The sequence below is a fragment of the Eleutherodactylus coqui genome, chromosome 13 (assembly GCF_035609145.1).
Source record: "Eleutherodactylus coqui strain aEleCoq1 chromosome 13, aEleCoq1.hap1, whole genome shotgun sequence".
In the NCBI taxonomy this organism is placed as follows: domain Eukaryota; kingdom Metazoa; phylum Chordata; class Amphibia; order Anura; family Eleutherodactylidae; genus Eleutherodactylus; species Eleutherodactylus coqui.
In genome coordinates, this window is record NC_089849.1 from 76,072,468 (window position 1) to 76,099,946 (window position 27,479).

Consider the following 27,479-nt stretch of genomic DNA (forward strand, 5'->3'; position numbering starts at 1 on the left):
GTGCATCGAAATCCATTGTAATACTTAATATGTACTATGCTGGTGCTGGAATCCTCATTGATTACTGGTTGTCCCAATAGAATAATCTGTCATCAAGTTATTTTGGGGGATCCTCCTAACAAAAAGTGATTGTAAAAAGCAGAAAACCTTTTTGATAAAATGTTGGTGTGGAGAAACTGAGAATTTGTACCATGATGGGCAGCAACTTCATACAAGATATTTACCTACTATGAGATTGGGATGAGACATTGGCTTGAGTTTGCATCGAGGCTTCTTGAGACGACAATGAATAAAGAGATCAGTACTATTTTCTTCTATGCCCCATGATGTTTACCCTTGATCATGTTTTCTATGAACACTACATCAATGTCATCGGCATTTGAGTTTGTCTTTTCAATTTTCTTTATTTCAGACTTCCCATTTTATTTAGTACCCTGAGATACTCATGATGCGAGTATGAGTTGTCCACATCGGGAGGTGGCAGTCCATTTACCTGGATTCCAGTGTATGACCACATAACGCACTGGGATATTACTATGCATCAAATGACAACCCCAGCTTAGCTACATCAGAAACATTGCTATACAGCATACAAACACACAAAAAAGGACAATAAAGGTATCACCAGTGATGCCGTATATTGTTCCTATTGTAATAATCCAATTGTCACCTGAAGCTCAAGTACTTATTGATCAGTGCAAACAAAACTCCTTCCTACTATATCACTTGCCTATTGTCTAAAATCAGTAGCTTTCCATTCTTTTACCTTTAACATTCTTCAGCTGACCTACGCAATTACCCTACGAAACGATAAGAGACCATTGTTACCTTAACCCTTTGCAATCCAATTTTCGATTCAGGGTTTTCTAAGGGGCTTTCTCTTTCTGCTATTTCACAATGGTGCCATCTGCTGGCTAGAGCCAGTACTGTGGTATGGGACATGCTGGAGAGGCCCCCAACAACAGAGCGGCCAGTAATATACAGTAAGAATACCCTGCTGGACGTCTTTCGACATCGGAGCTGTACAGCCTTCAATCAGAATGACTTCAGACGTCAGACAGTGGATTGGAAAGGGTTAAAGGGGTTGAATCGGGACTCAAGTGGACAAGTGTGGTGCTGTTTCCCAAGGTAAAAAATAACAGACCAAGTTTTTTAGTTTTTTTTTTAAACCCCTTTAAATCCAGGTTTTACATATTTAAGAGACTTTGTACAATATTTTGACTATTAATATATTCAGACTTTATATCTCTTCTGTACTTTTATTAGAATGTATCTCCCGTGTAGAAGATGTCTTTCGAAACACATATGTAGAAGTCATTGTGCAAAATACTTTAAAACATATTAACTGTAATCTGTACATAGGAATAATATATATCTTACAAAGGTCTGCTGAAAAACACCAAATTATTTCGATGAACCACAGTATAAGACAACACCATGACCTTCCTTATATTACATGCCCCCTTTACATTCATTCCTTCAGAAAAGCAAACTGGGACCTGATGTACATATACAGTATTAAGAAACAAAATGATGGATACGTCCTATATTGGCTGTTTTTGATAGTCCATAGTCTGAGCAATGTATCGAAGAAAAGGGGCCATATAGTGGGGCCATTCTATTGGTAAAGGTGCATGGCATCATAGCCCACTCTATCCTGGGACAAGAGGGTTTGGCACTTATTTGCAACTCATACATGTCCCTTATAGGATAGAAGGATGATATGTGCCTTAGGACAGTTTGTCACGGTTGTTGGGTCTGCATGGAGAGGTGGAGCCCTGTCAGGTTACCATTAGAGATGAGCAAGCATGTTCGGTAAGGTCAGTTACTCGAGCGAGCCTCGCTCATCCCAAGTAACTGCCTTCTCCTCCGAGCGTGCTTGGGGGGGGGGGGGCGGCGGGTAGCAGGGGAGAGAGAGATCTCTCACTCTCCCTCCCCCCGCTCCCCTCCGCTCTCACCCACTGCCCCCCCCCCCCCCCCCCCGAGCACGCTCGGAGAAGAAGGCAGTTACCCGAGATGAGCGAGTCTCGCTCAAGTAACTGACCTTGCCGAGCGTGCTCGTTCATTTCTAGTTACCATCTCCCATGAAGAAAGGGCTAAGAATGATGTCATTTTCTAGCAGTCTGAATTAGCCCTCATTTAATCATAATTGAGCTTTCATACCCAACTGTAGAGTGGCCAGCTTTGAAATCTAGGATTACCAAGGACTATTATTAATATGACTACAGTAGTATTACCATGACATAGTTTAAACACTAATCTCCATCATAAAACATAAGTTCACAACACACCGGGGCACAAGTTTGCTTTTCTTTCCATTTACATTAAAAAATAAACTTGTGCAGATTATACGCGTTTCACAGCTAGCAGTTTTAAAATGACGTCACAAAAAATACAAAGAATCTGAAAACACTAAAATCACAGAGTTTGTTACAAAAGTGAAAACTGTACAAACAATTATTGTGAAATGCAATATGAAAAAGGCTTTGTCGAAGGCAGAAAGTGGAATGAATGTTACTTACAGTTGTAACCTATTTCTCCCATTTAATTAATGGACTTCTGTATGGGTTAATGTCTCTAATAGTAGGGCGTGCTTAGTGTATCTTCAAATCGTGGACTGCAGAATACACAAAATTACTTGGCTAGGGCAGATAAATGGTGTTAAATACATCGAATTTGACATTGACCACCCAACGATATTATTAACGATTCCTCAATATTCTGGCTTTCGAAGTTTTTTACTGTTAACATATAACTATAGGAAATTTACCCTCTGGCCAGAGTCGTCACTATACCCCCTACTCGATGCTGTAGACTTTATTCCGGTTGATAAGCTCCTTTCAGTTTACAAACATTGTCCCTATTATTGAACTTTAGGAGGTATTCTGGGACTAAATATTGATGATTAATCCTCAGACTAGTTCATCAATATCAGATTGGTGAGGGTTCAACTCCCAGTACCCTGATGATCAGCTGTTTGAAGGAGCTAAGGCGCTCAGGACAGTGGTTGGTGCAGCTTCTTTGGTGGATACCAGACACAGCACCATACGTGTTTTAGCCATTTTGTGACTAACGAACATGATGTTACAGGCCAAACAGAGGCTATAGCACTCACCCCTAGTTGATCAAAAGGGGTTCTGAGAGCCAGACATCACTGATATGATATTAGTGAACTTTCCTGAGGGTAGGCCACCAAAATCTTAGCTCTGCAAAACCTCTTTAAGTTTCAACTTGTTGTGTTTGGAAAACCCATTTTTACATTCTGTGTCATGGCATTCTGAGTTAACAGAGGTGGTGATCATTTGTTTCGGATCTTCATGAATTGAGCTGAGCAGACAATGCCTATGAAGAGCCATCAGGTCCAGGTTCTGTGTTACTTATTGATTTAAGTTGGTACAATGTAATACTTAATATGTACTATGCTGGTGCTGAAGGGTAATTAAGCCCTCATTGCTGAATTCCTCATTGATTACTGGTTGTCCCAATAGAATAATCTGTCATCAACGTATTTTGGGGGATCCTCCTAACTAAAAAAGATTGTAAAAAGGAGAACACCTTTTTAATAAAATGTTGGTGTGGACTTGAGAAACTGAGAATTTGTACCATGACGGCAGCAACTTCATTTGAGGTATTTACCCACTCTAAGATTGGGATGAGACATTGGCTTGGGTTTGTATTTTCCGTTGGGGCTTCTAGAGACGACCATGAATAAGGAGATCAGTACTATTTTCTTATACGCTCCCTGTTGTTTGCCCTTGATCATCTTTGTATGTAAACTACATCAATGTCATCGGTTTTTGAGTTTGTGTCCTCAATGTTCTTTATTTCAGACTTCCCATTTGAATTAGTACCTTGAGATGTTAACAAATCCTGAAGATGGTAAACCACATACTGAGTGGTATTAGGACACATTATCTTAAAGCTGTCCAAGAATGTGCAAATTAATACAACTACATAATTGGAGTCTGTATACTTTATGTAAATGGAGATTTGCGTGTTTAAGATTATTGCTTTAGGCATATAGAAAATGTAACAGTAGACATAGGCTCCTATGAGTCCCATGGATTTCACTTTGTTTGACCAAAAAAGGGCAAATAGGCTATAAAAATCAAATAATGGAAATGCCATAGTGAATATTCTTGCTAAACAATGGTAATACAGGCAGGAAAGGAAAAAAATATCATTTTTGACAGTACTTTTTTTTTTTTGTAAAATCACACATATATACAGATTTGTTGCCAACTTAAAGACATCCAGGGAATTATGGCAAGGAAATGTAATTCAGTGAACAAAATCTAGGATGGGGAATGTCTTGTGTAGTAGTCTATGCAACTCTTGATGTTAAGAGGAAGTTCTTCTTGCTCCAAGATTTTTGGGTGTCACCACAGTTTGAAATCAGAGCAGATGTTGACGGTACTGGAAAAACATTTGCTACAGCAGATTTTGACATAGTCAAGGCAAGCCATACCCTTTTATAAAGCGCTTTGTAGTAAGGAAAGTGCTAAGACCAATAAACAAATAGAAATGGAAAAAGAGAAATAATGGTAAAAAAGAGACATTGCAAGTCTTTATCTTCTTCCAGTAAAGTGCTGATGACAGAAGTAGGTTGGTAAGTGTTTAGTGCTACTCGGCAGGAATGAAGGTGTCCATGTGTCTCCATGGCCAGTCAAGCCCTTACGCTGGCCCGTGACGGGCTTCATACTTCGACAAAATGTTTTTGCATTTGCCCAGCTCTTTCCGGAGATCAGCGACCTCCAGCCGTAAGGCAGAATTCTCCTTCTCGAGGAACGAGGCTCGGATGGCAATCTGGTTCTCTTTTAGCCTTCGTGCGTCTCTTGATCTCTTGGCAGCCATATTGTTCTTTTTACGCCTTGCCCAGTATTTTTCATCCTGCTCATTTGTTCAAAGACAAAATTCAACATGTTAGATTTTGGGATACAGGGGGAAAAAATGACAGAAAACATGGAATAGGGGAAGCTATAATAGTGCTGCAGTTGTAGTGATTACATCTGGGTCCCAACATTCTAGTTTATCAGCTACATAGAAAGGTGTGTTATAAAAGGTGACACAATAATAGCCAGGTCTATATCACTATACAATGAACATATTTGGCTATGTAGATTTTATAGAATGGCACAATTAGGTAAAGTTAAGAGGCAGGTTGGGAAGAGAAGGCCTAGATATTACTTTTGCATTGGAGACCATCTAAGGTATGACATGGTAACCCCCTACTGTAGTAGGAACGGACGCTTCATTACATGCTTCCATAGTTCAGGACTTGCCATTGTCTAGCAATTAAAGCCTTTAGAATTCATTCATACTTCAGCCATTCTCTACTGTGAATAGCTATTCCCCATATTGTACCCCAAGTACAAGACCAACCTGAACTCAATCTTCTAGTTAGTATATTACTATATTAATGTTGTAGATGGACTGTTATGATCAGCAAAGCAATGTTGACCTTGAGTTATTCTCTGTAATAACTTCCATTATCATATGAGATATACACATATAATATACATGAATCATATTATATATATATATATACATATTCTATAAATCATATATAATCATATATCATGTTAATGTGCCTGTCACTGTTCACTATATGTAATTGCTATAAATCAATTCATTATGCGTTCACATGAGCCATGTCCATCCCTATTTTAACAAATTGCAACAGCAAATCTTTTAATCCTGGCCTGCGCCAGCCAAGGTTGGCAAGACGAGATCACGTGCCCTCCAGAGGCGATTGACCGGCTTAATCTCCTTACCCTCTCCCTAGAATCAAACCGCCAATCAGCCCGCTATACGGAGAGCCAGGATTAAGTATTCCAACAAGTGACCAGAGCAACTGATGTGATTAAAGCAAAACGGAGGCTCTTTGTTACATTGGCAGGGATGCTTCTCTGGCTCACTGGTGGTATAAGATAAAATCATTTTAATTAGCTTCTCTTTTCCTTATTGCAGCACATGAATCAATGTTGTTCCAAAGGAATTGGCTTCACGTGCAAACAAGAAGTGGAAGACTTTATGGAGACACATATCTGAGCACGTACTTCATGTATGAACCATCCTGAGATACAGTATGTCATTAAGGAGACTCTTCTGTATGTAGAGGTGTCTACATCAAAGACGTCCTACTAGGATTTAGTAACCTTATACCAAACAACAGTGTAATCACAATGTATCCCACTGCAAGCTTTATGCTATGGGGGTGCTGCTAAAGTTGGCCCTCTTCTTCATAGCTTCTGCAGTTATCCATCTGCAGATCTCCCGAAGCATAAGAAGAAGATCTCATCAAGAAAATGTGGATTGAGATGTCATTGCAGGAAGCCTGGATAGACCAGAGGGGAGCAAACAAGACTCCAGATGCAGAAGGTGCCCATCCATTTTTTAAAATTGATCTGTAATGGTACATCTGCAAGCACCACATGCTGCTGCGCCATTTCCTGTGGATCTCGAGCGAGTATTGCCATTTTCGAGCACATGCCCGCTCGTTTCAAAAGATTTTGGGGCCGGTGGGGCGCAGGGGGCGGCGTCGGGGGAGAGCGAGGAGGAACAGGGGGGGAAGATCTCTGTCTCTCTCTCTTTGCCCCGGTCCCCCATGCTCACTCCTGCATCTCACCGCTCACCCCCGTCAGCCCCCAAATCTTTTGAGACGAGCGGGCAGGTACTCGAAAATGGCAATACTCGCTCGATTAATTTGCCTTAGTGAGTACGCTCGCTCATCTCTATCAGCCTTCCATTGGATTGACTGCTACTAGAAAAATATTTATATCAGGATGGCCAACTTTATTACCACCCGAAAAACTGGGCATGATGAAAAAAAGAGTACCCTCCACCAAACTGGGTACTCATTTTACCAACCTTAGAAGGATGGAAGGCTGAGTCAACCTTGAGCTGGCTACCTGAACCACACGGGGATTGAACTTGCAACCTTCAGGTCGTGAGCGAGAGCTTAGGACTGCGTTTCTGTTGCCTTAGCACTCTGCTCTACACGAGGCATACTCATAGATAACGCTCCTTTGTGTCTCCATAGCGATAGTTACAGTCTGTATGATTATTAATAACTCCCGGGAATAATGAAGAGAATAATTCAAAGGCACCAGTGAGCATAAACTCCGGGGATTACAATATTCTGCTACAACACATGTGCCAGCTGATAGATATTTATTCCTTCATCAAATGCCCATCAGAGAACTCATTTGGCAATACATGCAAATACATGCATCCACAGGTTCATGATTGGAGACACAGTACAGCAGAGCAGAATGTTGTAAAATGGGACAGAATGGTAGATCTCGGGCTGTTCACAGTTTTTGCAGGAATTTTTTTTTAGCTAAAAACTAAACACAAACTTTTGTTTTTTACTTTTTAGGTTAAAACAAAATCAATAAAAAAAACTTTACAGCTCGTCTCAGGTTGCATTCAGATCTCCACAATATGATTCCATACAGACGTTGACTATTTAGTGCCAAGACTTAATTGGATCCTATTAGAAACAAAGCAAAAACTTTCCCAAAGTTTTGTGTTGATGAAGTTTCCTGCTTAGTCCTGATGGGATCCAGTCCTGTTTCTCATACTAAATATTAGCCTTCAAACAGATTTAACCCTTTGCAATCCAATTTTGGATTTAGGGTTTCCTAGGGGGCTTTCTCTTTCTGCCATTATACAATAGCTCCATCTGCTGGCTAGAGCCAGTACTGCAGTATGGGATATGCTGGAGAGGCCCCTGACAACAGAGAGGCCAGTAATATACAGTAAGAATACCCTGCCGGACGTCTTCAGACATCGGAGCTGTACAGGCTTCAATCAGAATGTCTTTAGACATCAGACAGTGGGTTGGAAAGGGTTCATATGGTTTTTTGAATGCAGCCAAAGTCTAACAATATCTTGTACACCGTTTCCAATTTACCTTCAAATCCTCTGGAATGAAGACCTTCCGGGCTTTCTTAATCATTGGCTGAGGCTTTAGCTCTTCGTCTGAAAACTTGCGTTTCCGAGGGTCAAACATCTCTTCACCTGGGATGCTGGACAGGGCAAGATCTGCTGGATCTGGCTCATATCGTACGGCCACTTGGATTGTTTCTGGATCTATTGGACTTGGGGTGTTGCGGTTTCCAGGCAAAATCTGACCTGAAAGTTATTAACCAAATTAAATAAATTAGATTGAGTTCTTTTTCAAAGACAATAAAAATGTTGTATATGTACCATTATTAAAGCAAATAACAGGTTTCCACATATTATATATGTAGTATGACTTGCTGTACTTTGGAATTTTAGTTCTTTTTTGCTCCTTATATACTATGGCTTAAAGCATACAGTCATTTTATAGTCCTGAGTAGTAATATGGCCACCATAGAAGTCTATGGGGCTTCTGAATTCATACACAAGCATAGGAAGTTTTTTTTTCCTTCTAGATCTATATTGAATTTGACAATAGAAAATGGTGCCATGATGCATCAGATGCCATATTTTGGCATTGTGTCTATGGCAGAATACTGTAGCTCTGTACATCGATGCTATTTAGAGACATTATAAAGGTGTAGTAGGAAACAGTAAGGACTCCTCATACTGCTGTAAGGCTTCACACATGTCTCCTACAGACCAATCTGCCATCTTTAATTATATTTTATGGAAAACATTGAGCTATTCTGTTGAACAATATATTCGGTGACACATTAAGCCAAACTTAACCTCATATTAAAGGGTAATTTTTAGATGAACCCTTTCCAATCCAATTTGTATCCTAGTTTTCCTAGGGGGCTTACTCTTTTTCTGCCATTATACAACAGCGCTATATGCTGGCTAAAGCCAGTACTGCATGATGTGACACATTGGATAGGCTCTGACAGCAGAGACTGGCAACGCACAGTAAGAGAACCCCAACGGATGTCTTCCAACATTGTAGCTGTACAGCCTTAAATCATAATGTCTTCAGAGGTCAGACAGTGGATTGAAAGGGTTAAAGAGGACCTGTCATGAGATAAAATCAGTCGGGCTGGCTGCATAGCTCGGCAGCCGCAAACTCTCTGGTTTTACCCATTTTTTCTTTTCGGATTCACCTCTCTTTGACCTTCTCAAGTCTGGCTTCCGGTGTCAATATGTCAAGTGAGTGATCCCCATGATCACTCTCAGTAGGTGGTATCCGACTGTCATCAAGTTCAGTATCACTCATTGACAGTGAGTGGTGGGAACCTCCCTTTTGACACAATGACAGTGCTGGGAGCCTGTCCAAAGAACTCCTCCCAGCAAAGGGGGGTGAGCGTGAAAAAAAGTGAGAGGGGCCTCGGCTGCAAAGTTATGTTGCCACACCCTCAGATTTTATTTTGTGACCGGTCCCCTTTAAATGTATGTCTTATAAAATATACTGCACATAGGCAGAAGAAACAACATGAATGTCATCACTTGTAAGTGGTAGACGTAAAATACATTCCCTTGTGATTTCCAAGAAAAGCAGCAAGCACTGTGACAAATAGAAGTCGGATGATAATGGTCTCTTTCGAGTCCGTCACCAGCTGAACAGCCTAGGCAATATGAATAATACGCAGAGTCTCAAAGTGCTCCGCTCGTCTTTACAGTACATTTAACCAGGCGGCTGTTCTATTTTCTACCTTGTTGCTATGGGATATTCTCCAGTCGGAAAATAGTCACAGCTGATATTTTTGTATCTATTCCGCTTTATTTTCTCATCCCCTTAATACTTATATGTTATGGCTGCGAATAATGTTCTAATTACGTTTTACACCTATTACATAAACCAGGGGAAATTACATTTCTCTGTGTTTTATCCGGGGTCAAACTGGCTCACCGGAGTACCGGATGTTCTTGTGCCAGGCCTGCGCCCCTAAGAAGACAGGGCTCCAAAAGTGCAACAGCTCCATTTGGTGCTGATTTTGCATCCTCTCACTTGCTGCTAGGTAATGATGGGTTGAACCACAAATAAAGCCCCTTTTACATGGGACGATTATCAAGCAAACCGTTCATTAGGTTGAGCGGTTTGCATAATAATTGGGCAGTGTAAACACATGCAGTGGAAAAATGGTTAGCAATAAATTGCTGATCAGATCTCCCATGCAGACCCTAAAATCATCATTGCATCTATGGACGACTTCCTTCTTACTGTGAATGACAGGTCTGACATTGACTTGCAGGGAGGTTGCCTTCCAATAGGTGGTGCTGTAGAGAGATTGTTCTATCTTCTCATTTGCATAAATTCCCCAGAAGAGCATGCATGGCTTGATAAGTCTCGTCACACCCTCTAGGTGCTCTCCCTAAGGTGAAACTATACCCTCCCTGACCTATATCATTGACCTTTCACCTAGCCAAGCCAAAAACTTTCTACACACTGATGAAAGGCAAAAGTCCTGAAATCATCTCTTTGTGCATGGTTTATCTTTTCCTTCTAAAAGAAGATTGAGGCTTGTTAAAAGTTCTGACGTTGTCTTGCAGGAATGCTGCCTTCCAATAGGAGGCAATGTAGAGACATTGATCCATCTACCTATTTGCATAAATTTCCTAGAGTAACCATGCTTGGCCTTGTAGGTTCCCTCACTAGGTGCTCTCCCTAAGGGAAACCATACCCTTCCCAACCTACAACTGTCCTGTCATGTGCCGTACTCCTGGAATCATTGCTTCGATCACTGAGCTGTGATGCTGATTGCCCAGCTTGTGACCACTATGGTCACTGATTTTGCAGTGGTCTCATGCTAGCCATTTCTAATGTAAGGACCAGTGGGGTCACTGGAGCTCCATTGCTGGATGACTTAGGAAGAGGCGAGTACTGCTCCTTTTACCGTTCTAGGACCCCTGCAGCTGGATACCCCTTTAATAAATGTTCTTCCAAGCTTTAAGGGTAACTGTATATTCACACATGACCAAAATTCCATTACTGATAATCAGTTGTATTGATTTGAATGGGGTTGCTTGGGCAGCAAGTGCATGCCACATACCGATGAATGGGACCACATCTGCTCTGTTTTAATCTAACCCTAAATATGAAGATGTCATATATACAATCTTACTATTGAGTAATCATCTTGTGAACATCACACCACAGAGGAGCGTTAGAGCAAGCAATACCAGTGTCTGCCAGTAGAGGACAGCAGTCAGTCAGCTTACCGCTCAGCCACATCAATGAGCAGAACTGTCATTAAACAGCTGAAAATCCTGATTAAAAACCCTTTATTCTGGAGGCAGCAATCAAACCGAAAGGGTAGAGAAAGCAGCCTGATTAAGGAGTCGTCCAAGTGCTTGATTGGCGTGACTCTGAAATTTGCCAGTGACAGAAATAGCTTTGATGAAACCACATGATCTCTTCAGAGATTGGATACATTTTATTTAATCCTAGTTTAACCCCTTCTACGCCACAATAATGGCAATTTAGAAGACAGGAAATGTATCTCGACACAACCAACGTAATGCAAAAGTATGGAGGATGCTGCCTTCCCTACATTGGCTGTATTAGAAAACTAGGATATTGAACGTATTGTCAAGACTGGGGTTAAGTAAGCGTTGGCGTTCCATCCATGGTGCCAATATTCTTCACTATTTTTTCCTCTTGAGGCGCTCTTCTGATTCTACCATCTCATAGGAATGTGGAAGACTGAACGAGAAGTGAACGATTCTCAACGATGATCTGCCTGTCTAAACAGTTCACAAAAGAGCGAATGAGTTAGCGGTGACGTCACAAATGAGAATCGTCTCTTCTAAAAAGGGGCATTAGTCTGGTTTTATTGGCTGGAACGGTGTGGCTAAATGTGGAAATCAAAAAGACGCATCACCAAAGATGGATCCAAAAACATGGATTCCATACAAAAGCCATATATACATTTATCTCCCTAACGGCATTGGTCGTCATGGCTCTTCCTTAGGTACGTCATGTTTCCTTACAAAGGACTACAGGAACAGCTGGAGCTCTCAATATACAATTACAGGGAGAATCCTCGTCGTTGGATTTAAAGGGCATTTCTCCCTCAAATAAAAACTCATTCATGAATATACAAAAAAGTTTCAAGTGAACTTTTTGGAAATACCTGGACTTCTACATTGATTACTAATAAAATATTGTCCGATTTAAAATGGCCAAGCCTTTAAAGAGGTTTTCCAACCTTGCAAAATTGATATCCCATCCTCAGACCTATTTACATCTGAGCACGAAACGGTTTGTACTCAGAACGCCATATTATTGATAATGGCCATTCTGAGTACTGCAGGCTTCTCTCATTCGCTTCAATTAGATAAGCTTGTAGTACCTAGAACAGCCGCTATCCATAATACGGTATTCTGAGGTACAAGCATGATTCTTCTCGGAAATAAACACTGAAGAAACAGTGGTGTTTATACAAGCATCATGGCCCTTTCAATCAACTGGCATTCTGAGTATCGAACCCCTGCTAATCAGATATTGATGGCCAATCCTGAGGATAGGATATCAATTTTACAAGGTTGGATAACCCTTTAAGCCCTATTGAGATGCTGTGGCATGATCTAAGGAGAACTGTGCATGCAAGACACCCCAGAAATATTGATGAACTGACAGAGTTCCAGGGAACAATAGTCTAAAACTCCTAATTAAAGGCATTGTCCAAGTTAAACCTTTTCTGTGAAAACAGCTTCCCCATGGCAAAGACATAATAAAGAGCTCATACTTACCTCTCTATGTTCCTTGCAAGTCTCCCTCCGGCAGGTCTGGATCTTCCCTGTGACGTATTCTTTACAGGCCACAGTCAGCCTGTAACGTCCCATAGATAGGCTGCTGCAGCCAATGACAGGTGAGTAAGAGCTGTTTGCTATGTTTTGCCATGGGAAAGCCGTTTCCACATAAAAGTTGTAACTTGGACAACCCCTTCAACATTCTGCAAATCGTATTTTTAACAAGAAGAAACATTTGGTGGAGGTGTTACTAAAGGAGGATTTATAGGTTATCACATTTGAGGGTTCACTTACTTTCCTCCCTGCACTGGGGTTGATAACTCAATAAAAATACATGACCGGTACAATTGTTTGTGCATCATTTGATTAGTTATATCAAGTTTTTTAGATAAGAATCAGGCCACATTTTATTAGTAATCAATGCCGAAATCCGGGGAATTCCAAAGGCTTCATTTACGATTTCTTGAAATTCTACCTCACTGAGTCATTTACTTTTCAGCCTTTTCTTATAACTACTTTTGTGAAAGTTAATAGACAACTGACATGACCACCATTACAGACCCCAAAGGGTCATCACCCAGTTTTCCTTAAGGGGGGATATAATCGTGGAAATGCCATATGATTATGATCATGAGGGTCGGGGGGATCTCAACTCTAGAATCGTAGTCAATCCAAAGAACAAAAGGAAGGCACAGTTACCTATCCCTAGCCTAAGAACTTTACAAGGAACCTTCTACTAAAGCTACATAGATGATTTGTTTTACCCTGCTTTTCCTAATAGAATCTAATCCACATGACAGAAGAAGACAACTCAGGACCTCTATGTAACCGAGGATTGATGTGTATGTTCTTGTGAAATATCTTAGAACGTGTCCATCAATTCAGGTATTGCGGTTTAGTTAAGAATTTCTGTGCAATGTAAGTGTATTGTCAGAGTCTTTTTTTTGCCGGGTCCAGTCATTCAGGGTGCAGCGGCTAAAAGTAGTTCGCAATCCTAAATTTAATTTGTAATCCTCTCTAATGTTAAATCTTTACATGCAGGAACAGGAGCAGCACAGCCGATAGGAATAGGCAGACAGGTGGCAGATTAGACGAAGCTTATCAAGAGGGTACATCCAGAGAAATGCCACCCAGCAGTGAGAGATCAGAGGGCCATGTGTCCAAATTATGTCCCGTCTTCACTGTATGTATATGTGCTTTTTTGGTGAATTTGTATGTTTTGTATGTCCGTGTTGCATCTGCACTTACTGTGTTTTTCATACACACAAAAAAAACCAAAAAAACGCAAAAGGCCCAATGAATGTCACTTTTTTTTCTACTGTCTCCTGGCAACATTTGAAAAAATACAGTGAATACACATGTAAATTTAGTTTTTATTGCCTTCACCTTCAATGGCGATTTAGATCAGTGGATACAAACTAAAATAGGGCATGCTCCGATTTGTTTTTTTTACTCACAGTAGTTTGTATACTCTGATTCCATTCAATGAGTCAAAAGCGACCCGACTGAATATGGACTAAAAATACGCCAGTGTGAATGGGCACCAGTTGGCATCAATTACTCGGGACATGGTGCCAATGCTATAGTAGTCAGAATGACTATGAAAACAAAGAGTGGGATTCATAGGAATGCACAAAACCTAATGGGCTTAATTCATTATGACAACCCCTTTTCAAAAATTAAGCAAGGATACCTGACACATACAAGCCTTCCCCTATGGCGCATAGAGGAAGTCCTGACAGGTCACTCCCCATGCCCCATAAAGTCCAGATGCTTCATTAGGATATTCTAATGTGACAACCCTTTTAATAGTTCTTCAAATGCCCCCTAAACTAGTAAATGACATTTTTTCACACAAATAATTTTTTTGATCTGCAGATCGGTAGGGATCCCAAGTAGCAACCCCCCGTAGATTGACTATTGATGACCTATCTTCAGTAACGGTTATCGATTGTTGAAGTCACGGACAATACCTTTAATCAGTACAAGTTGAATCAAGCATGCCCTTTTTGGTGCAGTGTTAGATTTTCATAGTTTTTTTAAAGGACTAAATAAAAAAAAACATGAAAAAATCTCATTGTCCTTTATGATCCTTGTCACCAAAACTGCATCAAACTGTATAATGGGACCAATAACTGTAATTTTATAGTAATAAACACCATCATTCAACAAGTATTTTTAGGAAGTCCTATTAGAGTTAACAGAACTTCTGCTTTGGAGGCACCTTATATAAATTAGTAGTAAATTATGTGAAAAAACATTTACCGTATATACTACTATTAATGCAAGTGTTCACACTGGGTTGAACAATCCAAAATATGGTAAAGAGAAATTGAAGAAATTTCAAATTCCCCGAAGTTGCCCTGAGTTCCTGCCAGTAAACCATAGTCAATACAGTGTGTAAATGAGACACAGAGAGTTTATAGCCTACTGATCAACTGGAGCAGAAGCCACAGAGATGTTAAACTTCTTAGTCTCAGATGGAGCAATTAATTACTATAGACTTTGGAGCAAATTAGACCTCTCTAGGAGCCAGGTAATAGGAGCTGTCAGATATCAATAGAGGAGCCTCCAAAAATATACATGCCAAGCAAGTTCCTAGGTGGATTGGGCACCTGGCTCATGGGATTCATCTAGGCCTTATCTAGAACTGCTTTTTAAGAATTATCTCTAAAGGTATTAAAGGGACAGAGTATACAGTGGTGCCTTGGGTTAAGAGTTTAATTTGTTCCGTGACGGAGCTCTTAACCCAAAACACTTGTAAGTCAAATCAATTTTCCCCATTGAAATGAATCGAAAATTACTGCAGGGGTTGCCGGTAATGCTCTTAATGGGGCCACCGGCAGCAGAAGGGGCGGCCCCATTAAGAGCAAGGCTTGTAACCCAAGTTTTTGCTCTTAAATCAGAGCAAAAATTCAGGAGAGAGCCTGCTCTCAAGTCAAAAAGCTTGTAAGCTGAGGCACTCTTAACCCATGGTATCACTGTATATGATAATGAATGAAAGAATATCTAAATATAAGCTTCTTGAAAGAGAACACTTTGAACTACCTCTGGTGCCCGATTCTGTAGCACCTGTCCTGTGTGTCTATGTCATTTTAGATGTATTTCTGTTCTTGTCCCTCCGCTCTATCTTGGTATCCATTATTTAGAATCAAGATAGAATACATAGACGCGGTGGCAACAAAGCCTGAACCGCTGGTACACTAATAGAACAAGCACGTGACTATATCCGAGGGTCGAACCTCCTATGATATCCAATACACTTAAGGATCCACATTTTACTAAACAGACTTTACTGCTTATATCCAGTAAATGGTTCTCAGACTGTTCCTCCAGAAATATGATAAGATACCAGGATGTTTCTGAGAAAGCAGATAAGGACGGCTCACTTACGCTACCTAGATCGCTTGCCGAGGCATCTATCAAATAAATGCCCTCATTTTGTCTTTTGTCAAAGATCCGGGCACGTGTCAAGCCTATGAAACTAGAGACGTGGATAGAGCATACATACAGTGATAAGAAGATAACTTATTATCAGGTGGAAGAGACAGGCCTCGGCTCAGTAAATCCGTGCTCTTCGACATATGGAAAATAGCAGCTGGAGCACCAGAATGCTCCACTTTATTCGTGGTCTGGAATCGCAACAATGGCCGTAATGAACGACTGCGGTGTATTTTCTATACTTAGTAGGATTGTCCCTAAAAAAAGATATAGCAAACTTGAGCTTGACGTTTAACGTAGCTTAACTACTAGAGATGAGCGAGCACCAAAATGCTCGGGTGCTCGTTACTCGAGTCGAACTTTCAGTGATGCTCGAGAGTTCGTTTCGAGTAACGAACCCCATTGAAGTCAATGGGCGACTCGAGCATTTTTGTATATCGCCGATGCTCGCTAAGGTTTTCATTTGTGAAAACCTGGGAAATTCAAGAAAGTGATGGGAACGACACAGAAACTGATAGGGCAGGCGAGGGGCTACATGTTGGGCTGCATCTCAAGTTCCCAGGTCCCACTATTAAGCCACAATAGTGGCAAGAGTGAGACCCCCCCCCCCCCACTGTCAGCATAAAGATCGTTCTCCTCTGCCACAGCTGTAACAGCTGTGGCAGAGAAGAACGATGTTAGCCCATTGAATTCAATGGAGCCAGCAATACAGCTGGCTCCATTGAAAGCAATGGGCTGCCGGCGATCGCGGGATGAATTGTCGGGAAGGGCTTAAATATATAAGCCCTTCCCTGCAATTCATCCAGAAATGTGTAAAAATAAAAAATATATATATATACTCACCTGGTCCCGGCAGACGGAGTTCAGCGCGGCCAGCGGCAGTCCTCCTGAACTGCTCTGAACAGCTGTGAGTAGTATTCAGCAGCCGGGGATTTAAAATCCCCGCCTGCTGAATGAGCTGCCTCTAATTGGTCACAGCCTGACCAATCAGAGGCAGATTCCACTCACACACCCATTCATGAATTTATGAATGGGTGAGTGACTGCTGCCTCTCATCTGATTGGTCCCGCTGAGCCAATCAGAGGCAGCAGTCACACACCCATTCATAAATTCATGAATGGGTGTGTGAGTGGAATCTGCCTCTGATTGGTCAGGCTGTGACCAATTAGAGGCAGCTCATTCAGCAGGCGGGGATTTTAAATCCACGGCTGCTGAATACTACTCACAGCTGTTCAGAGCAGTTCAGGAGGACTGCCGCTGGCCGCGCTGAACTCCGTCTGCCGGGACCAGGTGAGTGTATATATATATATATATATATATATTTTTTTTTTTTTTTTACACATTTCTGGATGAATTGCAGGGAAGGGCTTATATATTTAACCCCTTCCTGACAATTCATCCCGCGATCGCCGGCAGCCCATTACTTTTAATGGAGCCGGCTGTATTGCCGGCTCCATTGAATTCAATGGGCTAACATCGTTCTGCCGGGACAAGGTGAGTATATATAAGTATTTTTTACACATTGCTGGATGAATTGCAGGGAAGGGCTTATATATTTAAGCCCTTCCCGACAATTCATCCCGCGCTTGCCGGCAGGCCATTGCTTTCAATGGAGCCGGCTGTATTCCCGGCTCCATTGAATTCAATGGTCAGTGCTCGTTTAATCGAGACGAGTACCGCGTGGTGCTCGTCTCGAGTAACGAGCATCTCGAGCACCCTAATACTCGAACGAGCATCACGCTCGGACGAGTATGCTCGCTCATCTCTATTAACTACAAAGTATTACAATGCTGTGAATCAAGTTAAGATGCTCCAGTCGTGATTCCTACATTGGTATCTAGTGTTTGAAGGAACATCTCATAAGCAATACCTTAATCATCTTGTATCTTTTCCATTAGCTTGCCACTCACGTGGGACCAAGACCTTACATTTTTGTGTAAATGGGGAGAAATATGTTCTCTTCTAGAATCTTGATATTTTACTGTTAACATGCATTTGCTATTGCCCGTGGGTTGTACATCAAGAGTAGAAGGGCACAGAGAGCTGCTAGCGGGCTATCACCAACTGGAAGCTGGGAAGTGCGCAGATCTCCTGCAGAGCTGGTGATTGGCTGAAAGAATTAGCCTACAGGTGTGAGATATGATTGTGGAGCCTTGCCTGCAAAAATGAAAGTTGAGGGCTTGCCGTTTCCTTTGTTCTCTCCCTCCTCTACTTGGAATTGTTGGACTCGCTGTGAAAGAACACGGTTATCGGGTAAGCTTTGTCAACAACTTGTTGTATGGGAGACGGAGCTTGATTATAGACTATTGAATAGGCCCAATTCATAGGTAAAGACTCACACTGATGGCCCTGATAGCATCTGTCCGTGAGCATTAGCAACACTTTCCCAAGTTAATTGTACTTTTGCTTGCTTATCAGTTATTAGGGTTCTCATTTTCTCAGCAGAATGTCTGGTCCCAAATCATTTGCTACATTTCCTAGAAGCCTCTGCAATACCTCCACTGTGGGCCTACTTCAAGATGAGGAAACAATATGGCTGGAACCAGGCCATGAGGCACTGCTGGTGCCACCTACCTCCTGTATATAATGATCATGAAACAATGGTGATCCTCATGAAGCTGTGTCTCTCTTCCAGAGGTGATGCCCGGTGCCTCATGGACAGCCATACACCTCTATTGGGCAGGATGAATCTCCAGCCTGAGCCCATTGCCCTAATACATTTAAATGAGGTCTTTATGACCATCTTTCTACCCTCTCTTCTTCTATGAGTCCTCCTTTTCTTCAATTCTGCTCTCTTCAATGAGGAACATTATGAGAGTATCATCTGTACTCCACAACAACTGAATACCCAAGACCTAGTACCTCTCGAGTAGACCTGGAATAATCTGTCATTGCTTTATGAGACTTCTTGACTTCCTTCCTGTTCCCATTTTCCTCAGCATCCCTAACTCAGGTCCATTTTTTGTTGATTTTAACTTTGGTTAGAAAAATGCTAAATGTATTAAAAACTTGAAGGCAACTAATTCATAGGCCAATCAATGAACACACGGCCATGCTTAAACCTTCTGTCTTTACAACTGAGGTAGGATGACATGTAGCAAACGTAGCAGTGTAGAGTTAATATATGTGTAAAGATGTAGGTCAGAGTATGCTCCATTTACTTCAATAAATTCCAGAAAATGCCACTCAGGAGCTGTTTAGGAAGTCTGATCCGTTAAGCTGAAAAATTTGGGCTAAGTCTGTGCAAAAACAGCCTGTTATGAAACACAGTTTTTTTGGAGCATAGTGAAAAGAGCAGAGGCATGTAAAGGAGCACAGTTCGATAATGCAGACCACACGGTCACAAACAATTTTGGATAAAGGAACTGATTGACAAGTTGACTTTTCCACCCTCCATTATAAGGGCTTATTCACATGGGCGTATGTCGCCCACTTATTACACTCCTAATACGTGGTGCTAAAAGCCCATTGGCTTCTACTGAACAACTCACCCCTGCGATTTTTTTCCATGTGCGTACTATGCACCAATATAGGCTATGGAGATTTAACATACGCAGGAAATATGCATGTATTTTATGTGCAGGACTAGTACATGCATTATATGCGGGACACATGTGACTGCATGAGAGCGCCCCCTGGAGGTTGTGGAAGAAATTGCTATTGTACAATGAAAGGAAGTTATAAAATGGTATGAGATATTGTCAGTGTACTATCAAAATTTGAAGACTTTGTGGATATCAGTTGTGCTGCCACAGATCAAGGCAATGAGATAAATCACATATCCCCGTGCAGATATTGTACTGAATTTCATGCGCTTATATGGAAGTCCATATAATATATGGGCAACTCAAGTTCATGAGTTGCTATTTGGTGGTCCTCTGCTATGGATCATAGAGGAAGGTACCTAGTAGAGGAATCCTCATCTATTGCATCATCTAATAGAATGGATGAACAGATGTGGTCTTTTTGAGAAAATTCCTGAAAAACAATTCACCCATTCGGCCAATCAATTTGTTATATCGTTGACTGGCATTCATTGCTATGCAGATTGGTACAATTACAACAATTCCAATATCCTATTTTTTTTAGTTTTTCCACTTTTGCACAAAAAAAACCCTTTTTTATTATTTTTACTACATTGTATTCAAACTCCCATTTCTGTTTTTAGCTGTAGTTTATATATGGCTTTTTTGATTACTTTTATTATTTCTTTAGAAGGCGAAATGAAAAGGAAAGGGACTTGTCATTTGTATAGCAGCAACTTATTCCACAGTACTTACAGGTTATTTGTGAAAGTTGTGAAAGTAAGTTCAACTGGTGGTGAATCATGAAAGTAGACTGTTGGTGCCACTAATAGATAGGCTCTTATTTTTTAGGATGATGCTCCACATTATTGTCATAGAGAACCTTATAATAGTCCACAGCAAAACCGATTATTATGCCACTAGTCAAAACTCTCCAGTTTCCATGGAGACAATGAAAGTAGAAACATTTCCCAGACGAATGTTCAGCTTCTTTTGTAAAATTAGTTGCTGATAAACTTGACAATCTTTTCTTAACTGCTTGTTTGCCTACATTTTTAGGTACCCTGACCATGGAAATATCTGGTTTTTTATATACATAGATATAGCAAACTTTAACTTGACTTTTTAAATGGCTTTTTTTTTGTGTTAAAGGGGATTTTTAGGACTATGATATTGATGACAAATTCTCATTGAATTAATATGAGAGGGGGGGGGGTGTAAATCCCCGACACCCCCAGGTACGCAGTGATTCCTGTTTGCAGGAGTTGCTGTGCACCAGACCTAGCTCCATACTGTACAATATGCATTGGTATGGTGCTGCAATCTCAGGCCCATTCAAGTGAATTAGAGAAAGCTGCTCAGTGCCCCGAGTTGTGCTAGTACAATCAATATTCTACAGGTCTTGAGAAAGCGTTGGGTGAAGCGTAAAAAAAAGCGTTGACAGATCACTTGTAAGTTGGTTCCCCCATATATATACTTGATAGAGCACTTTAAATAAAGGTTGCTATTAGTTCCAGTTGGGAAATGAATTCTTTTATGGATTGCATAGCCTGCAAATAAGTAGACGATCGTATTGCAGAGGCAAATAAAAAGTTCAGTTGTTGATATTAAAAAAAAGTCTGAAAAACTAAAAATATAATAGCACAATTTATTCTTCACCTGTATAACCTGAGCAAGTACTTAAAGGGGTTAAGCCAACATGCACAACCCCTTTAAGAATGCAGGGCTCACATGATTGACCCAAGTCTTGCTCTGGCAAACGGATGATTTTGCTGGCCAAGTTTTGGCCAGCCTGGCACTTCTAAGATGAAAAAAAGTTTACAAAAGTCTACAGCTCCTGTGCAAATCTTTGCATTTCCATGGTAACAGACAACAAACTCTGTGTAGTCCGATCTTGTAGTCAGACTTGCAGCTATCTGTGCCTTAGTTTTTTCTAATATATATTTGATAGTTTAGCAAGACGTAGCGAACAGATAAACGGGAATATGATCACTAAAGTTGGGTTATACTTGACTGAGATGACCTTAGACAATGTAACAATTCCACTTTCCAGCCTATAAGGTGTATTGGCTCAAAAGTCTGATCCATTATGGAGTCGGGAAGGAATTTTGTTCCCCCAAGGGGTCTAATTGGCTTGAGTTTTTTTTTTTGCCTTCCTCTGGATCAACAAGGGGTTGGTGGAAACAGGCTGAACTAGATGGACACCGTCTCCCTTTAGTCTAACGTACTATGTTACTAGGTTACTACCATATGTTACTATTTCTGCAAATTGTTGAAAGTGCAGCCTGTGTGAGTCAAGGAAGGAAACAAGGAAGACCAAGGAAGAATAAAATACAGCAAGCCCTAAAGCGCTAAACAAATATATTGCATTGCTTCAGGGCTAGAGACAAGTCTGTGTTACCCTGTTACTTACTATACAATCGAGTACATATAGTGGTGTGTCTAATATACACATGTGGCCACAAACCTATCGATGTAGCGCACACATAATAAGCGGCAGAATAGGAATATCTTATTGGATTAAGAAAATTGATTGGACGGGTGAACTTTAACTTCAACTCCATATCTGTTCTAGAACCTACAGTATGTGGTGAAATAAATCCACTCAGCAGGCTGGACTTTGTCACATTTTCCAGCATTTGTATGAATACTTTTCGCCATGATCTATTTACCTACGCTCTGTAATTTGCTATTTCTCTAGACACAAAGACTAAAGAGAAAACAATAACTTTTTAATTAAAAAAGAGTTTAACTCTTTCCAATCCACTGTCTGACCTCTGAAGACATTATTATTTAAGCTGTACAGCTCCGATGTTGGAAGACGTCCGTCGGGGTTCTCTTACTGTATATTGCCAGCCTCTCTGCTGTCGGAGTCTATCCAACGTGTCACCTCATGCAGTACTGGCTTTAGCCAGCAGATAGCGCCGTTGTATAATGGCAGAAAAAGAGTAAGCCCCCTAGGAAAACCAGGATACAAATTGGATTGGAAAGAGTTAAAGCGTAACTAATCGTTTAACTGTTTAAATCCTTATTCGGCATATAAATAATTGTACCAGACTCTGTAAAACAATGGTCTGTGCAGCCAGAGGTGAATCTAAAGGCTTGTGGGCCAGGATGCAAAACTTCAGCATGGGGGCCCTCCCACAACTGTCCTTGGCATCATAAGACTTGATGAAAGTCTTGATGGGCTTGGCATCATAAGGCTTGATGGGCTTAAGAAGCCCATCAATACAACACTAGCAGGCGGGGACATTGCTAGAATCGTAAAAGAGGCTAAATGTAGGCAGCCCCAATGTAAAATCTGTAACAAGGCCCCCCAACCATCCATGTGCCATTTATACTACTTCTTATATGATAGAGAGGTCTGTGGGCCCCGGTAAGGTTCCAGGGCCCGGTAGCAGCTGCTACCTCTGGACCCCATATAGCTATGCCTCTGTGTGCAGTGTATGCATTACTTGCAAAAAGAGCAAGCAGTTTTTACAGAGTACATACATGTACTTTGAGAGGGAGCGTTGTGCATCACTAGATCTGTAGGTTTTGAACACCATTCTACAGTTTCTATGCAGATATAAGCTACATAAAAAGCTGACTGTGTAAATGTATCACTTTACTGTCCTGGCAGCAGGAATGCAGTCCTGAGCTCTCGCTCACAACCTGAAGGTTGTGGGTTCAATCCCTGCTTGGTTCAGGTTGGCGGCTCAAGGTTGACTCAGCCTTTCATCCTTCCGAAGTTGGTCAAATGAGTACCCAGCTGGCTGGGGAGTGAAAGATGACTGGGGAAGGTAATGGCAAACCACCCCACAAAAACAGTCTGTGACGTCACTCTAGCAGTCAGGCATGATTTGGTGCTTGCACCAGGGGACATTACCTTTACCCACTATTCTTTCAGGGGTGCTGTTTCCCCTTGTGGAGACTGGAAGTTAGCGTGAGGAATCTTATAGGCAATACTCAACGAGGAAAGGTTTGCAATTTAGTTCTTTTCTAGAAGGAAGACAATTGTCTATCTCGTGCCTTTTATATAACGCTAACTCATAAGTCAAGGTCCAACCCATTAAAGAGCCTTGAAATATGACTTGAGGTTTTAGCAGAGCCAGAGTCTCCTCTAAAAGGAAGAGACGCCACCTGAAGACGGGTTCTTCAGGTTACTAATTGGCTGGGTGAGAAGCTCTCTGGTACCGTTTCTTCTTGTGGATTTCTTAGATCATTCCGCAACTGAATATCTGTAGCAATTGCACAAAGATTCCAGCTGCACCTAAATGATGCGGATTTGGCCGTGTTTTCAGTTGTGGAACAGCTGCGTAATTCAATCCTTGTATTCCAAGGGTTGAATTCAACAGCGTGATTCCGTAGCATCAATAGAAACAATGGGGAATCAGAATCCGCAGTATTTTACAAAAGTGCTGCTGATTCATCACGGAAAATATCTGTACATGTGAAAGGATTTTATAAATCCCCTTCTCATGGCTTGTATCGTAGATTTCACAGCTTCCTTCACACTTGTCGTAATCGCTGTAAGGGAAAGCCTGCAGAAATTATACTGGAAGACGGCAGTGGCCACGTCTGCACCAAAATGGGGGCATTTGGCCACAGATTTTGTAGCAGATCTGCTGGGGATTTACCTCTTGTATATCAAGGGTTGAATTCCGCAGCATAAGGGTCTATACACACAAGACGGGTTTTCTACTGGATTTTCAAACTATTTCAAAAATCAGTCCAAAAATCGCATGGAAATAGAGCCTGATCATTTGAATGGGTTCATTCCCACCAGCGATTCTTCACTCGGACTGATTCTCGGAAGAATTCTCTTGTACATCAGACAGCGTATTTGTGTGCTTTCCCAAACGAGCTGCATCTGAGAATCTTGGAATGTAATCACAATTGTCCATGTCCATAAAGTCTAAATAGACAATCAACATGGCAGCAAGTGTTTAGTGTCCAAGGGGGGAAAAGTATTACATTGTGCCTATTGAAATATACTCATTGCCAAAAAAAGTCAAGCATCTAGAAGGACTTGTCGCTTTGCTTCAAAACTCGGCATGCAGGCAATTGGTTGAAGGACGCTTGATCTCTCAGCAACCATTACATGTACTGCCTTTGACACACATTTTTGCCTCCATTTACAGCTGTGTTGTGAATTACGAAACTGGACTGCTACGGAGTGGAACCAGGTTGTCTTCAGCAACCAATCCAGGTTTAGTCTTGTCACTGACAATGGCTCTGTTCATGTCTGGAGACCTCACGGTGAGCGCCTCAATCTGGCCTTTGCTGTGGAGCGGCACACTGCCCCAGCTGTATGTGTTGGTCTGGGGGGCCATCGCATACGACAGTCAGTCACTCCTAGTAGTGGTACAAGGGACAATGACAGCTCAGCGATATGTTCAGGACGTCCTGCAGCCACATGTGTTCCTCTCATGGCGGATTCCAAGAGGCATTTTCCAGCACGATAATGCTTGACTGCAAAGGTGTCACAGGAATGTCTCCACAACATTGTCACACTTCCGTGACTGCCCAGTCACCAGATTTATGGCCAATAGAACATGTATGGGACCATCTGGGATGTCAACCTTGACAGCCTACAGGTATACATGATCTAGAGGCTCAGTTACAGCAAATGGGAACCACTATGCTGCAGGATATCATACGGAAACTGTCTGCCTCCATGCCTGCCCGTATCACATCTTGCATCTAAGCTAGAGGCGGTACAACAGGGTACTAGAGCCTTCATGCCCGCCCGTATCACATCTTGTATCCAAGCTAGAGGTGGTCCAACAGGGTACTAGAGCCTCCATGCCCGCCCGTATCACATCTTGCATCTAAGCTAGAGGCGGTACAATAGGATACTAGAGCCTCCATGCCCACCCGTATCACATCTTGTATCCAAGCTAGAGGTGGTACAGCAGGGTACTAGAGCCTCCATGCCCACCCGTATCACATCTTGTATCCAAGCTAGAGGTGGTCCAACAGGGTACTAGAGCCTCCATGCCTGCCCGTATCACATCTTGTATCCAAGCTAGAGGTGGTACAACAGGATACTAGAGCCTCCATCCCCACCTGTATCACATCTTGTATCCAAGCTAGAGGCGGTACAACAGGGTACTAGAGCCTCCATGCCTGCCTGTATCACATCTTGTATACAAGCTAGAGGTGGTACAACAGGGTACTAGAGCCTCCATGTCTGCCCGTTTCACATCTTGTATCCACATGAGGGTGGTACAATGGGGTACTAGAGCCTCCATGCCCACCCGTATCACATCTTGTATCCAAGCTAGAGGCGGTACAACAGGGTACTAGAGCCTCCATGCCTGCCTGTATCACATCTTGTATCCAAGCTAGGGTGGTACAGTGGGGTACTACTATAGCTTTCTTTCAAGGGATCAGTCGTCCGCAATAAATTCTCCTTTTGCTCTGATATTGTAATCACTTACTTATATCAACGTTACAATCACACAGAGAAAGTTCACTCAATTCTGACAACTCCTTGTAGGTACATTTCTCGACAATGTACATAGGCTATCTATACATTGCAGTGTCGTTCTGCGTCCTCCAGACAGAGATGATCTTTGTAGCCCCTTTCACCTTAATGATTGCGGTCCGGCGCTCCAGCCCATTACTGAGGCACGCAGCGTAACTCTACATATTCTTTAGAATGTTTCCAAAGGTCAAGCTTCACAAATCCTGCTAATTTTCCCTAAATATCCATTTGTTCTTCAGTCTGGACGCACTCGCATCTGCTGTATCCAGCCAAAACCTGAATTCATTACTGATAGATTCTTAGCAGGGTTTTCGCTTGGCAGTGATATTTTTATAAGCATGGAACCATTTAAGGAGAGATGCGGCTGGAAGGTCTGGAATCGTGTGGTGTGCAGAATCAGTCAGACTTTCTGCAGCAATTAGTCTGAAATGAACAATCTTTGTGCTCCAGGCCAACCTGCCATGAGTTCTTGTACATGAATGATTTCCCCTGACCCAGACGGACTTTTTGGGGACCTTTCACACGGGGTAGAATTGTCCACAGGACGCAGCACAGATGTGGATTTTGTCAATTGCTTCACAGGACCGTATGCACACTGCAGCATATTTGCGCATGAAAGGGGTTTGAAGAGGTAACTGCTTTTTGCACATGCAGGGCCAGTTTACAGGCGCACACCCTCTCCATGGATTTAATGGCTATTTAAGCCCAATGAGGTCCACATATGTTCTTTTCCCCACATTTTGCGCAGTGTCACACCCTTTCCTTTGTGTATTTGTGCACCTCCCATAGACTTCTATGGGACTTTTGTGCACAAAACGCAGAAGAATAGAGGGGGTCTTATTTTTTGCCGTGCGTGATGGGTTCCATTCTCTGTGTTTAGTGCGTGAATATTTTCCACACGCAAACACGGTCGTGTGAAGAAGCCCTAAGTGTGGATTTTGTTGAGTTTTGAATTGTGGAATGTGGAATTTCTTGCTTTTTTCTGCAGACTTTAGTTGCAGAATTACATGTACATTAGAAATCTGCAGGGCCAATTCAGCATGACGTCCTTAATTCCGCAGTAGAAAGCTTGGGGTTTTAAAGTAAAGATGTACGAATTTTAACCCCTTCGTGGCAAGCCTATTTTGTGCCTTAAGGGTTAAAGAATTTTCATCATCACATTGGACTATTTTTTCAAGGGGACTTGAAGATGCAATTACTCGATCACTAAGATAGTACACTGCATTACTTATGATAGTACACTGCATTCTAGTTAGCCTATGACAGCAGTGTATTAGGCTCCTCAGGAGACAAGGTCTAATAGGTTGAGTTACATGGCAGACGTGGAGGCTGCTATGGGAACCCATTGGAACTTCGCGATCGCATTGCTGGGTGCCAATGGGTGA

General features: G+C 41.8%; 1 protein-coding gene across 2 annotated transcripts in view; it reads right to left on the minus strand.

Moving 5' to 3' along the window:
* Positions 1–1,997: 1,997 nt before the first annotated feature.
* HLF (HLF transcription factor, PAR bZIP family member) overlaps positions 1,998–27,479 on the minus strand; it is a 41,985-nt gene continuing 16,503 nt past the window's right edge. The window contains exons 3-4 of one of the 2 annotated variants that reach the window (XM_066585922.1): positions 7,919–8,139; positions 1,998–4,890 (exon numbers count right to left, since the gene is read on the minus strand). In XM_066585922.1, the coding sequence (XP_066442019.1) occupies positions 4,675–4,890; positions 7,919–8,139 (437 nt within the window). In that variant the 3' untranslated portion in view covers positions 1,998–4,674. Of the gene's footprint in view, positions 4,894–7,918; positions 8,140–27,479 lie in introns of both variants that reach the window. The other variant, XM_066585920.1, reaches the window with a different exon arrangement.